The 16,471-nt window shown below is 39.5% G+C and overlaps 1 protein-coding gene across 1 annotated transcript in view; it reads left to right on the top strand.

Annotated features, from left to right (window-relative positions):
* Positions 1-16,471, top strand: part of LOC133154718 (EGF-like repeat and discoidin I-like domain-containing protein 3) — a 49,054-nt gene that overhangs the window by 17,992 nt on the left and 14,591 nt on the right. The window contains exons 3-7 of the mRNA XM_061279635.1: positions 8,257-8,370; positions 10,423-10,604; positions 13,547-13,702; positions 14,849-14,993; positions 15,083-15,267. Coding sequence (XP_061135619.1) covers positions 8,257-8,370; positions 10,423-10,604; positions 13,547-13,702; positions 14,849-14,993; positions 15,083-15,267 — 782 coding nt within the window. The remainder of the gene's footprint in view (positions 1-8,256; positions 8,371-10,422; positions 10,605-13,546; positions 13,703-14,848; positions 14,994-15,082; positions 15,268-16,471) is intronic.

Genomic DNA, 16,471 nt, shown 5'->3' with positions numbered 1-16,471 from the left:
AGAATCTGCTCAACATTTTAAATCAACTATACACTCGATCATTTTTTGGGGGACATACACTACCGTTCAAAAGTTTGGGGTCACAAAATTGTTTGGGTGACCCCAAACTTTTGTAAGGTAGTGTATATATTTATTTAGATAATTATTTATAGATTATATTTCTAATCTTCTGTGTAAAAAATCTTATACTATATATGTATACTAATATTCATAGATTATATATAATCTTATACAAATATAAAATATAATTTATAATATTTAATTCATAATATTTTATTATAATAATATTTACACTACCGTTCAAAGGTTTGGGGTCACCCAAACAATTTTGTGACCCCAAACTTTTGAACGGTAGTGTACTTGTATCGAGCACGAGCACCTGTTGAATTCAGCAAAGCGTCCGTGTTGTTTCTAAAAAGTGATTGCCGCATAATCAACGTCAAGCTATAAACGTCATTGCAGAGTAAAGTCAACTAATTGGTTCAGTCGCTAGTGTATCCGCATGGAACAGTCTTTTCTTTAACGAGCTTGTATATTTCGTCAGGCTATGAATACGTCTTGGAAGCATTAGCAGTAGTTAAATATTAAACCGAACGCAAATCCCGCATTTTAAAAGCAGTTGTGGATTTGAACTTTAACACACTATCTTCCGCCTTTTACTGCATTTGCTTTATTGCTCTGTCAGAGCTAAATCCAATTTCACACCTTTGAACATTATCCTTAATGCGTGCATAGCACATCCCGCTTGTTAGAGCTGCTTTATGAAGCTCTGCTATAAAAGTGTCACACGTGGACGAGAAAAATAACTAGAAGCTCCCGAGTTTCCGAAATGAGCTGTACCGGACTTGGATTTAGGGAACGGGGGATCATTTCAATTTTGGGACTCATTTATGGACATGACAGTTTCTACAAAAAGAAAAACTTGACATTCAGTTTATTTAATAGTCCTAATAGGCTTCCATAAAAACGTTCACCACCAGACAGCAAATTAGCTAACGTTATGTATTCGTATGAAATTCATATTTCCAAGCTTAATATTCAATTCAAGGCTGTCTTTAGTCTGATGGATTCCATCGTCTCAGCCTTCATCCTCACAGTCCTTCATCTTTTGTAATAGTGTGTGTCATGAACCAGAGCTAGCCGACCGATATCGGGAAAGGAGTCAAACATCGTAATGAACTGTCACCGCGTAAAGATAGCAACTGATTGCCTTGCTTGTCATGTGGGTGCCAAATCATTTTAAGGGGCGCATGCTCTAAGTTTATCAAGGACAAATGAAGCATAAAGAGATTTTTCCCCAGCAAGTGTGTTATTTTTTTTCCCTCCGCTCACCGCAAACCGTAAGTCACGCTCAACATGGCGGCGGCCTGTTGAACAAAAGAAATGAACGGTGCAACCTGAATTGCTGATGGTTGTCTTTTTGATGGCGGGTGCTGACTACGGACTTTTCGCCATTCCTCTCGGAACACGTGGTAGTCGGGCAGAACCGATAAGGACTAGCAAACGTGAATGAATAAGACAGAGAACGTATTTTGCTCATCGACAGCCGTTATCTCGGCTCTTGCCACAGGACAATCGCTCCGACTTAAATCTGCTGTGCGCGGTGACTTTTAATCAATTCTTTTGCCACAGATCACAGGCTACCTTTCATCAATCTGTGCTGATGCGTCTGTACTTTTTCCCTTTTATGTTCATTTATATTCTCTGCAATGTTCACCGCACTGCTGACATCATGCCTCGACTGGAATTTGAAGTTCGGTAAAAAAGTCAGTGAAATTAACTTTCTGCTCACATTGGTAGGAGAAGTCAAAATGGTTAGCCTGCTCAGATTTCTGGGGAGGCGGAAATACTCGGAGCTGACGTACGGGTTACAATCAGGATGGTATTCATATTCGTGATTCCGAGAAATAGACTTCAGTGTGTCCACAAAATTTGTTCGCTATTCATCTAAGCTGCTTCATTTATTTAAGCGCACAAGCCAAGGATTTTCACCTCATCCTTCCAGTGATCATGCTGCGGGGGAAGGATTAGCTAAATTGATTAAAATGTACAGCTAAAAGTTGGAAGAAATGTTTGCTGAAGGAAAAAAGTTCCTATGTAAACAGGCTGAAGAAATACTTTAAGTTTCAGTCAGGGGTGCCTTAGGTCTGTTCTTGTTTTTTTTTTTTTTTAAATCTGACTTTGGGTCATAAAAGTTGTGAAGGATAATGAATATTATGGTAATGTGCACACCAGTTTTGTTCTGCCTCTGCTTTGGCGACAGCTCTGGCTGGAGGCATTAGGGTCTCTGTCTCTCTCAAAGCAAATCCAATAATGTAAATAGATCTCCAAGACTGTGGTGAAGTCGTTTTTTTCTGCTGCCTTTTCTCATTGTCTATTTTAGTAGAGCTAACCGATTGTTTCTCGTCGTCAAGATTCAACGGCATCTCTCTTGCTAACTGCTATCAACACCAAAACAGAAGAACAGAAAATATTTATATGCAAAAATAAAGGAATTGGCTATCGTAGGATACACTAATAATCACAGAAGAAAAGAAAATCTTAAACTATATTCAACAATCAATCAATAAGATATTCTCCAGTGTTTGAGAGCATAACTACCGTATTTTCCGGACTATAAGGCGCACCGGACTATAAGACGCACCTTCAATGAATGGCCCATTTTAAAACTTTGTGCTTATATAAGGCGCACCGGACTATACACCTCATCCATTAATGAGCACCATTAATGCATCATGTCAGATTTTTAATCCAAATCAAATCATTCTCCATTTTATCTTTTTTATTCCAACTTCTGATGCAACAAATTACTTTATAATCACAAAATAATGATCCATAGTCTTTTTGATTCATGATTCATAGTCTTCAGTGGGCCAATGATTGATTTCATGACACAATGCTTTGGGCCAGTTTAAATTTAGGAATTTGGTCCATATATAAGGCGCACTGGACTATAAGGCGCACTGTAGGCTTTTGAGAAAATTTTAGGTTTTTAGGTGCGCCTTATATTCCGGAAAATACGGTACTTCCTTGAAGATTTCGATTTCTATTGGTAGTGAACACACAGGCTTGCCACTGTGCTCAATTACCGTGCCATATAGATCTGTACGGAGGTTACGACCGTTTTCACATACCGCAACAGCCCACCCACTATTTTTACTCTTTTCAAACTGTGGCCAGATACATTTACAGGAAGAGATGAGCGTCTCCAGGGTGAAAAGTTCCACAGTTGACGAGATATCTCAAAGGGTGACCACAGTCACGCAGCCAGACCTCTAGACATCATTGAACAGCCCACAGATTGGCTGTTAATGGTCTCTGAAGTTCAATACGGAAATATAGTTAAGGTTAGCCTATTTACGGCTTTCAGTCAACCGTACGCAGCCAAAGGAAAAATGTAATTATGGCTTGCAAAGGAGTTGTTGATCATCTGTGGAAAGTTTTTGTTCCAACATGGCTCGGAAATTGTGCAGTGGACTGATTAATAGTTTTATTTGATTAAAAGCGACACAGAGCAATAGAGAATGCTAAAATAGACAGAGTCATTGCTAACAGACCCGTGAGAACCAGAAGTAGCGGTTTCTGACGAGAGCAATAACCCGTACAGTGTTCAAGCTCCTGAGAGTCACAAATGGAATCACAAACATTTGCACTTTCACGATGTAATCAGTCACGGTGAAATTTTTCTGACAGGAATTTTCACAGTTGTTTCTCATGCCATGAGCTGCTAATTCAAAGTACCATCTTATTTATCTTGTTGTGGTTGAACACTAACCTGGAATAAATGACTGAAATGATGATGAACCTACTTTAGAGCGCTTTTGTGTGATTGGATACTGGAGTGTGTTTACAGTTGTGTGTGCCAGATCATAATACTGTCTACATATACAATATATATACTTCCGTTCGAAAGTTTGGGGTCACAAAATTATTTGGGTGATATATAATCTCCTGTGTAAAAAATCTTATAATATATATGTATACTTATATTCATAGATTATATATAATCTTATATAAATATAAGATATAATTTATAATATTTAATTCATAATATTTTATTATAATAATATTTACACTACCGTTCAAAAGTTTGGGGTCACCCAAACAATTTTGTGACCCCAAACTTTTGAACGGTAGTGTACATACGTACATACCATGCAAATCTTTATATTTGAAAACGGTTTTCCATGTTTCAACACTGAACAAGACCAGATAAGTGGCCGTTAGTTTTGTAAGCGGCGATCTTTTAAAAAAAGCGTCTTGTTTCAATAACCGTCTACGGAAAAAGCTCGCTGCCCTCTTGAAAAAAATAGAAAAGTATAGAAATGTATTTCACATTTGCTGTCAGAAAAAGAGGCAATCTCTTTTCCCTTTTTAAAGAACCCACTGAAATGAAGCAATTCTTCAACCTTTCCTCTACTCTATAGCTTTTTGTGAAAAAGTTTGGCCGATGACTTTACATCCCCCTTGGCTTTAATTCAGCTACACTGTGACCTCCTGGCCTCTCCACAAACGAAGGACCTGCAGGACCTGGAAGATGGTGACAGCATCAGCTCAAAGGCATTTCTAAACCCTCGCTCAATCCTGCCCTAGGCTTCTGTCTGGCATTAGCAGCCACACTGATAAAAGCTCGACCAAACAAAGCTGCGTTCGCTCCAGACAATCACAGTTAAGATGCTCACAAAAAAAATAGGTTGTTATACGTAAACATAGATTTGATCCATAATACTATGTTTTAATATGAAAGCATAGAACATTATTTAGTAGTCCTCCAGAATACATATATATTAAGAATATTTAAATCGGATAATATGAAGTCGAAGTTTATTTTTGAACATGAGATCAACCAAACACAAAATCATTTTTCACATTTTCACATAATTCCATGTTATGCCAAAAAGACAAATAAATCAACATGTTCAAAAAAGGAGAAGGAAGAAGCTATTGCTTAATATCAAAGCATTCAAAGTTAAGGTCAGTGAAAAAATGAATTATTCAAGTCAAAGTGATTGAAGTCTGTTTACAACTTAGTTTTTGAATTGAATCCTTGGTCTCTACATTCCTTAAAATCCATCCAGTTATTCTCCACTGACGGCTTTCAGCATCACATTCGCGAAGAACCATTTTAAAGGGCTTCTAGAGTGCTTCTGCGATTAACTCCTTTGCAAACTAATCCTATTTCAAAAAGTCCTCGGAATACCGTACACCTTTCTTAATCGCGCAACCACAGTTTCATGAATAACGATAAAACTCACCTTCGTTCGAGAATCAAATATTTTCTTCTATTCGATAAACATAAGCACAACACGGCCACTGTCATTAAGCTTCCAAACTGGTGATGATCAGCTCCACCCAGACTCGCATAAAAAAAATGTCGGGCGTCTGATTTGCAAATCCCCCTTAATAAATTCATGGCGTTATCTAGAGAATTGCAAGCTTTTCTGTAGCGTCTGACTGCGAGACCACCATGAATCACATCAGCAGGGAGGCTTTTCCGGGCTTAAACCGCACTGTTTAAGGAAGTGAGATGATTACTTCAAACAAGCTTTGAGTAGTCGGGGTCAGAGATTAATTACATTGTCTGCTTCATTCCTGACGATCACCGAAGAGAGGTCAAACAAACGTTCGTAGCCTGAAAGTCAAAAGGCGCTGCTTGCTTCTTGTGAAACTGAGAAGTCTCTGCCGTGGGTGGCCTCCATTTATCTAACGATATTTACTTTAGCTGAATACACTGTTAACGCATAGGGGAGGAATTGGAGAAAAAAAAATGCCCGGCCATTTAGGAGCACTAGAACAGAACTAGGTCTTGTACGAATTCATCGTATTTGTTTATTTTAGGTTAGAGTAAAACATATAGTGGTTGACTTGCCTGAGTTTAGTAAGCGGACTACGGTTTCATAAAATTTTGTTTTTAGGGATTTAAACAAAAAAGGGATATAATTGTTACATTATATAGATATAAAATCAAATGAATGTATTTCACAGGAAAACAATTAAAATGTTTGCCTCGCTCCCTGAAAATAAAAGCCACGCATTGTTTTACTTTGGTCGGTCTCACAATTCCATCTATATGCTAATCTTTAATCTCAAAGAGGTACTTTTCTACTGTGACCTGGATGAAGTGGAAGACAGATTTTCTCCAGCCACGTGTCCACAGCAGGTGCAGGCACTGTGGAGGTCATTGCAGTCCAGTCGAAAGGTCACCGCAGAGTCATACCCATGCAGACCTGAAGGCATGTTCCCGCTCCCCGGACACACCGCAGCCAATTTACGCTCACGGCCAGCCTTGCTTCCTGACATATAGCACTATTCATTGCTCTCATTATTGTCCAGCGGAGACACTTTTCGGAGAATAATAGGAGCTGAGGTAAAGAAAGGGACTTTTCAGTGAACTGTTTCAGAGTCAGAACAAGGACCCAGAGAGCAGTGTTGCAAATAATGTAGCTGTTCAATTAGTTTTTACCTGCAGTCATAACCTTGACCAAAATATTGCTTCCTAGCAAAGATCCTATGTTTTCTGCATACAGTATAATAGGCTAGTAGTAAGAAATGTACTGTATTTTCCGGACTATAAGGCGCACCTTCAATAAATGGCCGATTTTAAAACTTTGTCCTTATATAAGGCGCACCATTAATGCTTCATGTCGGATTTTTAATCCAAATCAAATCATTCTCCATTTCATCTTTTTTACTTCAACTTCAGACGCAACAAATTACTTTATAATCACAAAATAATGATCCATAGTTTTTTTGATTCATGATTCATAGTTTTCAGCGGGCCACTTATGATTGATTTCATGACACAATGCTTCGGGCCAGTTTAGATTTAGAAATTTGGTCCATATATATATACGGCTTTTGAGAAAATGTTAGGTTTTTCGGTGCGTCTTATAGTCCAGAAAATACGGTAACCAAATTCATCATTTCACACTTCAAAATAGCACAAAGTGAAATTTATTTCCCTTCTATTGACAAAACAGCACTTCATTAACTAAATTAGCTAATAGGAGCGTATCGTCATCCCCTCGCCGGTGTGCTTTTTCATTCGAAGAAGTCTCCTGAAGTGGTTTATATAGCAACTCACTGGCTTCGTTTCCATCATATCTGTTAAGGTTCTAGCTCGGTCTGTCATGCTGTCACTCTTTCACTGTCTCCTTTTCATTCACTGCTTTTAGTACTACGTTCCTTGAGGCAATCATTCTCCCCCTTATGATTTTGCGCTTGTGAAGTCCTGGTTCTGATCTCCTTGGGGGCTTACGACTGCTCATAAAATGAAGGTAAACGGTACAAGTGCTCACTGCTTTTCTCTGTTGTGGGTTTGACTCCGGGCTATTTTTGTGATTTGCCCCCCCACCCCCATAACATTCGTATTTGAACCAATAGTGTTAAAAAAAAAAGTTCTATGAACATAAACGAGTAACTAGTGTATTGTTTTGTGCTGTGGTGAAATAATTCTGTCACTCTGTGGGTGGGTGCTGTTTTCATTTTTCTCCTCCATTCCAAGGACCAAGGCCTGAGAAAAATCAATACAAGAGGCTATTGTTATCATACGTCGGTGTTATTATGTATCTTGTGAGCTGTACGTTGGCAATGGTTTAATGGTCAGTCAGGTGGTTGACAACCTCATTTTGCTGTAATACAATTAACATGAGTGACACTAAAGCCTTTTTTTTATGTACCGTATTTTCCGCACTATAAGGCGTACCTAAAAACCTCCAATTTTCTCAAAAGCGCTTTATAATCAGGTGCGCCTTATATATGGACCAATATTGAGCCACTACAGCAGGCGTGTCCAAAGTCCAGCCCGCGGGCCAAATGTATATCTTATATATGGGCAAAATTTTAAAACGGGCCATTCATTGAAGGTGCGCCTTATAATCCTGTGCGCCTTATATATGGACAAAGTTTCAAAATGGGCCATTCATTGAAGGTGCGCTTTATAATCCGGTGCGCCTTATAGTGCGGAAAATACGGTACATAAAGGCTTAATGCTAACAGTGGTGTTTATTCCAAGTATTTACCACGCTGTGTAAATTGGGTTCTAATCATGTCTATTCCTGTACAACATCATTTATTTCCAAAGATTGTTTTTCTATAAAGTGAAATGAATGGAATAAATCACAATTCAATAAATCTAGTTTACGGTCCACAGTTTGTCCAGAATAGCCAATTTGCATAGCCATTTGAATTTTCATTCGTTCTAATTTTTATTGGAATAAAAATGTGATTACTGTGAACCTATGTTTGTGTTTTCAGATATTAATGAATGTGAAAGAGAGCCATGCAAGAACGGGGGCCTTTGCACTGATCTGGCTGCAAACTACTCCTGCGAATGTCCCGGGGAGTACATGGGGAGGAACTGCCAACATAGTACGTACTTGCTTTGTTCATCATCGTAAACTGCTTTACATCCAACTACTTCACACAACTTCATTTGAATTTAATTCAAAACACATTTGCAAATTGTTAAGATAAAAAGCATATTCATAAAACCACATTAGACCCCCAAGCATAAAGTAATGACATGTTCAAACAGTACGACGACTCACAACCAATTTGTTTTTCTTTGACTTAAGTGCTCCCCCTTGGCTGTACAGAGAATGAGAGCGAGCTTCTGCTTTATCACGAGTGGCTTTCTCTTTTACAAAATGCTCAGTAGCTCAAAAGGAACTTAGTGTGTTTCTTACGCTTCTTCTGAGGATTTTTCCCACTCACTCTGAGAGCAGATTAGGATTAATGTTCCAGTCCACTCGCAAGCGTGCGCCTCCACTGCACTGTGACTCACAAATGTATTCATCTGTTTTTCTATCTCACGGCATGTCTACGGTTCACAGAAAAGCATTCCGGGGTTACTTTGCAGGTGTCTGGCGGAGAAGATACAGTACGCTTCTTCTGGATTATAATACATATAGCTTTTGTCAAAGGGTTACATTTCACTTTTCTCTTTTTAGGCTTGCCAAATGATAGATTTCATTTTGTGCCGTAAGTTTGGCAGCACCTCTGTTGTACGATTGATATCATTTAGCATACATTCATGTCATTTAGCTTTCTAACGGGTATTTTTTATCCAGCCTCACGTGTCACATATTGATGCCGTTGTTGACACCTGCTGCCTGGTAGATGTGATTATTATTATTTTATTTATCTCGCCATCTGCCGCGTGCTCATTAGTATTGCTCGGCTAATTTGTCGAGGCTGTTGGTAGGGCTCGCGCGAGATGGAGCCAGGCGTCGCACGGCGGCGCCGCCGTTAGTGATGAGGGCTGTCGCAGATCTGATGTATGCTCCGGGGCCAGCAGGCCAAGGCTCGGGGGCCGGCTGCCTCTGCTGCTCTGATAGACGACTGGCAGGCAGATCATTAAGAGTAGCCGCTTATGTCTGCGAGGTGAGAAGAACCATGGGTTTGCAAGAGTGTCTTGTTGGTTGACTGCTTGACCACAATTTTGAAGTGATTACGATTCTGTAAAAGTAGTTTTTGGTGAAAGACTTTACAAAAGGACTCTGGGAGTCTCCCAAGTTGAGGGTCAAATGATTTGATGTGGAAAATCAGATAAATAGTGCAATACCACATTCGCCGCCGACATTCTCTCATCCGTCTGGAATTATTGAGTCACACACACACACACACACACGAAAGGTCATATGAGGTGAGATGGACTTACGACGCTGGTATTAAAAAAAAAAAAAGATATTACTTGCTCTCTTTGTGTTTCCATTGCGTCCCTTTGGACAGTTGCAAGACATTGCTGGCTCCATGTTTGTTTTAGCAGCTGGACATGATGTGCTTGACTTATTTCTATTCGGTCGTTCTTCCTTAACACCTCCTTCTGGGCAACATTTTCTTCACAGCTGTATGCTCAGGAAGGTCTGTCTTAGGACTCAAGTATGATTTGTATGTGTGTCAGTTCTTTAATTAATTGCGAACAAGTTTTCTCTCACTGTGGGTTGACAAACTTGCAGACGTTTCTGACTTTGGTTACCGTATTTTCCGCACTATAAGGCGCACCGGAGTATAAGGCGCACCTTCAATGAATGGCCCATCTTAAAACTTTGTCCATATAGAAGATATATATATTCCATATATAAGGCGCACCTAATTATAAGGCGCACTGTCGGATTTTGAGAAAATTGGAGGTTTTTAGGTGCGCCTTATAGTGCGGAAAATACGGTACTAACGATTAGACAGTAGCTGTTATTCTGAGTGCAGAAATATCGCCAGGAATGTATAAGGTGAGCTGGAAATATCTTAAACAAAAGAAATCAATCAGCTGTTTATCCAGCAGAGTCGAAAAATGTGTTTACAAATGTATCCTATTTTTCTTACGTGCCTGTAAGATCAGCACGACTGTTTGCCGCAGTCGTACATTCGGTACCTTTGAGAGCGAAAATATGACAACTGTTCTACTGTGCGTTCTTTGCTCAGAATGCTCTGGACCACTGGGCATGGAAGGCGGCATAATCTCCAACCAACAGATAACAGCTTCCTCCACCCACCGGGCTTTATTTGGCTTGCAGAAGTGGTACCCGTATTTTGCACGCCTCAACAAGAAGGGTTTGGTGAACGCGTGGACTGCCGCTGAAAACGACAGATGGCCGTGGATTCAGGTAAATACACATCGCGTTCGGAAGAGATGAGTCACTAAGCAGTTGGATTGTCAAGTCTGAAATTAAGTTTCAATGTTGAAAATGGGCTTTGAGCAGACATTTTTCTTGCTTCTTAATCCATTTCTTGGATTCACCTGGGTGATATATTTCAGAAGTAGTCTCTTAAACTTTCTTATCCAGGAAGTAATAATAATCATAACGTCCGTTGATTCAAATAAAGCGTCTATCCATCCATTGCTCGCACTAAGGATACATGGAGCAGTTGAACTTTGAACTATGACTGATCACCGGATTACAAATTGAATTATATTTGGGCCACCAGTAATATGAAACGTTACTATGTGATCCACGACATGCCAGTTATCTCTTTAAATTGTCAATTAAAAAAAATACACTGTACCCATAACCCTTTAGCAGAACATACAATTTAGCACATCTCTATCATTCATACAGAGACATAGAATTGGTACCTCGAGGAAAAAATGAGAAAAAAAGGATTTGTAGAAGAAAAGCACGAAGGCTACATTAACGCGAGACGAGGTGTTTGGCACATGCAGAGGTTGTGGAGAACAGGACATCAAACATTCAGGCAGTTTGTTTGCCTTTAATGATGTCATGTGGGATGTTGAGCGGGATGCTGTAGGCATTGTGTGTTTCTTCTTCATGTGGGTTCAGATAATTGGAACATGAACGGACGTGGAGACTTATATCAGTGCTTTGGGATTATTCTGGGGCTGTTTTTGTATCAGAAAACTATTTGGCTGACTGTCTATAATGTGCCACGGTAATATTGACAGATGATAACCTCGTCTGTGATGAGATCAGATTCTTCCGGCTATTGGAAAGTCTTGTTCTGGTGCAGTGTGGCATCTTTGGAAGCTAGTCAGTAGACATTTTTCCTCTGAACCTCAACAAATGAATCACAAAAAGCAACAGACTTTGAATAATACATCACAGCGTTGCCTACAAGCTCGCATGCACTGTGGTTGTTTGTGTTGGTTCGTGCACTTGTTTCTCCTCACACATCTATGCGGTTGTGAGTGTTGTTTTTTTTTCAACAACTTGCTCACACATTTGAACACTCCAGGGAAATATACTACACGTCTGACCAATATCGGTAAAATAGGGTTTTCAACCGGCGCTGTTGGGGGATTGAAAAAGCCCAAAGCGCGTGTGGAAATTCATGCATAATTGAGAAGATGTTAAACAGTTAATGGAATAATAGACACACGTCAACATTTGCTGGACGTGAGCTGTAAAAGGAGTTTTATTTCCACAGGCCTGTATAAGATGATAAAAAAAAAAGAATGGACCAAAATTGTGGGCAAAGATGACTGACTTGGGAGTTTTGCCATATGAACTGTCATTTTGATCTTTTTTTTTTTTTTTTCTTGAAATGCAAGGGTTGTATGGTGGCAGTAAACTCATCTTCAAAATAATCAGCATTTTGGTATTTATAGAAAAATATTTGGAAAAGAGGTTCCAAGCATGTCTTTGCCAGTTGAGATTTTCTTTCAAAATAAACATAAGCAGATTCAAAACAACTACATATATCAGTTTTCACCCACTAGCTTAATGCTAATGCTAACACATAATTGGAAAATTGAGTGTCATGACAGAACGGATTAAACTTGATTTTGATTGGCTATTAACATTCCTATCCTTTCCATCCCTTTTGCTTACTGCTTATTCTGTGCAGTTACGAGGATCTGCCTGCTGATTTAAACATACATAAAACATATTTTTGACCGTGGAACAGAAGAACAGGAAGACTTTGAAGGATCTGAGTTGAAATTAAAACCCCACAAACTTGTTGCTCTTTTAAATACATCAACTTCCATTTTGGAGGAAGTGATTTTTTTTTAAACGCGCACATTTTTTTTTTTAATCAATAATTTTGATAAATATGCAAACAAAATTGGGAAATTTTGGTTAACTGCCTCTCAATTTTTCATTGAAAATGGGTCATGCATGCAAGTTTGCAAGCCACCATCTCAGCAGGATGCTTCCAAGGGTGCCTCACTCGAACAAATATATGCATCACTATTAGCACTGAAGTGTCAGAGGTGTGTTACTGAGTGCTCATTAAAAATGTGAAGGATCACCCCAATTACCTTGGCAGTGGCCTTTTAGTAAGAGAGCTTCTAATTAGTGAAAGAAATATACGTCTCTGTGGAGGGGAAGCGAACAGAAAGACGGCCTGAATGGAAACCAGAGGGTCACTGCAGCCATGCGGCTCTAAGTAGTGTCCTTATAAATAATTAACTTAATAAGTTGCTCTGGGTTTGTAGAAAAAAAAAAAAAAGTCCTATATTAATACTGCAAGAAAGCCTTGTGCGATTGTGGCTGACAATATCGTACAAGGTTGGTGATAAAACAATAAAATGATTAGCTCAACTTTTTGCATTGTTTAAATCGAGCAAAAACTTTGGATTATTTTTCATGACTTTTGCTGCAGAAGAATTGGTGATTTTTTTTTCATTTAACAGGTGTGGCTGTGCCATTAAAAACACAAACTGGAACTTGAACATGAAAAAAAAAAAATCATGTATCCATTTTCAGTCAATTCAATCTCGTAAAAATGTTAAAAAGCTATTTAACATGGATGCCAAAGAAAAAAACGTGTCGTGTATCGGTAATCTTTCTGTGCGCTCCTAACACATTTCTCCTTTCCTTCTCTTTAACTCATCTTCTTCTACTATTTACATGGCACCATATTGGCAGTCCACACAGAGATGGCAGATTGTCTTTGGAATGGGAGGATTGATTAAACGTTCTATCTGATCGCAGACTTTCTGTAAAGATGGATGGCCCCGACAAGGGAGATTGAAGCGACTGCATTGATTTCTATGACTTCAATTGACGCACAAAGCCCCGTGAAGCCTGTCATTTCTGGCATTTGCATGATTTACTTTTTGTTGTCTTCCTTTTCATTCCCACAGATTAACCTGCAGAGGCGAATGAGGGTCACGGGCCTAATTACCCAGGGAGCAAAACGAATTGGCAGCCCGGAGTACGTCAAGTCATACAAAGTGGCTTACAGTGAGGATGGGAAGACATGGAGGACGTACAAAGTCAAGGGCAAAGATGAGGACATGGTGAGGAATACACATCTGCACAAATCACAACTGGAGGCGACCATGTACGGTGTCTCTATTTTCGAAGCTACACGTTGCAGTGAAAGGTCGTTCACTCAGTCAAGGGCAGGGCAGAGGACAAGCAGAGATTGCTGTTTAATTAGCTAGCAGACACAGCACTTATCTCGCTACCTCTTATCCCCTTCACTTTTATAATTTTTTTCAAGTAGATTTTTAAAATATATTTATCATACGTATATTTAATTTAATTTAATTTAATTTAATTTAATTTAATTTAATTTAATTTAATTTAATTTAATTTAATTTAATTTAATTTAATTTAATTTAATTTAATTTAATTTAATTTAATTTAATTTAATTTTTTATTCCTGACAGCAACTCGTGAGCAATAATTCAGGACACATACTAAAATGATTACTTTTGAATAGACAATCTTACATACCTGGATTTCAAAGTCAAATGATTTAACATAAACAAAACATTAGCCTCATCCACAGTATTAGCCTCAATAATATGCTAGCATAAACTGATGTGATATCACAGATGGGCAAAGAAATATACGGAATAGAACTTAACGCAAATAGCTGAAGTCGAAAAATACGGTAATGTAAAAGAATCCGTGGAAACTGTAATGGCAAAATTCACTATATCGGCTATTTATATAATACCAATATTCTAGATAGCACTCTAAAAAATTGCAAATTTACAAATACTGAACAGCATATTCGTGATATCGTAGCTGGGCGCTTAAACCGCGAGATGTTTTCAAGCACATTTTCCCGTCAACCGCAAATGCTCTTACAGTGAACGTGAAGCTTGGGTAAACGTACCATTTCACGGTGCATGAGTCCTTCGAAAAGGAAGCGTTGTCAGAAGGAATAGTTCTATAATTGGAGCACTAATCTAAAATACACGACTGTTCTTATGAATTACCCGCTCAAATCGTGCGAGAAACGATCTATTTTCGCAATACTTGGAGCTCATTGACCTTGAGGGAGAGCAATTTGTAGAGAGTTAAGTAGACACCGGAGACATGGCGCCAGATAGACTGCTACATGACGGATCAGTACAACTGATCCGTTCCGGCACCCTCGTCACCACCGTATTGCTATACGTCTTTTTTTATTTTCTCGTCCCGTGTGACAGATTTTCAGAGGAAACGTCGACAACAACGCTCCGTCAGCCAACTCCTTCACTCCACCCATTGAAGCCCAGTTTGTGCGTATTTATCCCCAAGTGTGCCGAAGGCACTGCACCTTACGCATGGAACTGCTCGGATGCGAGGTGACAGGTAAGTGACCCGATCGTAAACTCACTTCTTTTAATATTTGCAACGTGGCCAACGGAAAACAAAAGGAAATCCGCTCTTGTCATCTCCAGGTTGCTCTGAACCACTAGGGATGAAGTCTGGTCACGTTCAGGACTACCAAGTCACGGCCTCGTCCGTCTTCAGGACACTCAACATGGACATGTTCACTTGGGAGCCTGGAAAAGCCCGTTTGGACAAACAGGGCAAAGTCAACGCTTGGACTGCGGGACGCAGTGACCAGTCGCAGTGGCTACAGGTAAGAAAAGCCCAGATTTCCATTTGGAAGATGGTCTTCCGTACTCTGACAATTCGCAAGTGGCATCAGCTAGCCCTGCCTTTCTAATGTCTCCAACTTCCCATCGTTGAATGAGCGCCGTTAGCTGAGGTTTATTATCTCCATCAAAGCAGTCATTCATTTGTTTTCATTACAGTAAGTGATGGGCAAATATGTCTCCTAAAACAGGAAAGCTATACCTCTAAGTGAACCATTACCCCCCCTACGCTTTGTGTTTAACAAAATGAGACCAATACATTTTAGGATTATTGTCCATTTAGCAGCATGTCTTCATTTATATGATCTGTCGCGTGGCCGTAATCCTTTTAAAAAGGCAAAAAAAAAGCCGATTCCTTTTCAAGCCGGCCTCCCCGCTCCAAGTTCAATCTGTAAAACCGATAGCGCGGAGGGAACGGCAATGTGGATCATCCTCCGAGGGAATTGAAGATCAGAGTGATTTCTTTGATTTATTGGCCTTTCCGCCGTGACCGTCGCTCCATTGGTGCATCCTGCCCGTGGACTTATCCGGACCTTATTAGATTGGTCGGGCTCTCGTCAGATATGTTTGTGATTACACTGAAAGCTTTTGTTGGAGGTATGGCAGGGTGCGTACCAGACGGGTACTTAAGCCGGCCGCATCCTGGCCAGAGCGCTCGGAGAAGCAAAATTGATCGTTGTGGGTAAAAGAAAACTTGTCTCATATTACATGCTGTGCCTGCAGGAATGTTTAGACGCTATATGGTTGCGCTAAGAAAAATCGATGCTCGCCGACAAGCTTAAAAAGAGAAAACATTAAGACTTGTGCATTGTGTGCTGCGCGTTCGCATTCCTACTTCAGCTGCTACTGAAGCGGACTAATCAAGAAGTTATCGCTCTTATATGTATTGAACCTCAACTCATCTGTTATCTTTGTTGTGCCACCGTCGCAAATAATTAATTCACGTTCCGAAATTCGTTTCAACCTTACAAATTAATGAGATAAATCATCCTTAATGACAAGTTAAGTATTTCAATTAATCAAGACACCCAACATTGTTCTCCGAGCTGCAAATTGTTCAGGCGCTAATGGCAAACCGGACTACTTGATGCATTCACTTCACTTAAATGGGAGAAGAAGAAAAAAAATCATTTGGTATGAATTTTTCTTTAGGCAGCTTCCTCGCGTTCTATTGGCATTTACATTTTT

The sequence above is a fragment of the Syngnathus typhle genome, linkage group LG5, assembly GCF_033458585.1.
Source record: "Syngnathus typhle isolate RoL2023-S1 ecotype Sweden linkage group LG5, RoL_Styp_1.0, whole genome shotgun sequence".
Classification (NCBI taxonomy): Eukaryota; Metazoa; Chordata; class Actinopteri; order Syngnathiformes; family Syngnathidae; genus Syngnathus; species Syngnathus typhle.
Note: the sequence above shows the minus strand (reverse complement) of the source record. Positions and strands in the feature narration are given on the sequence as shown.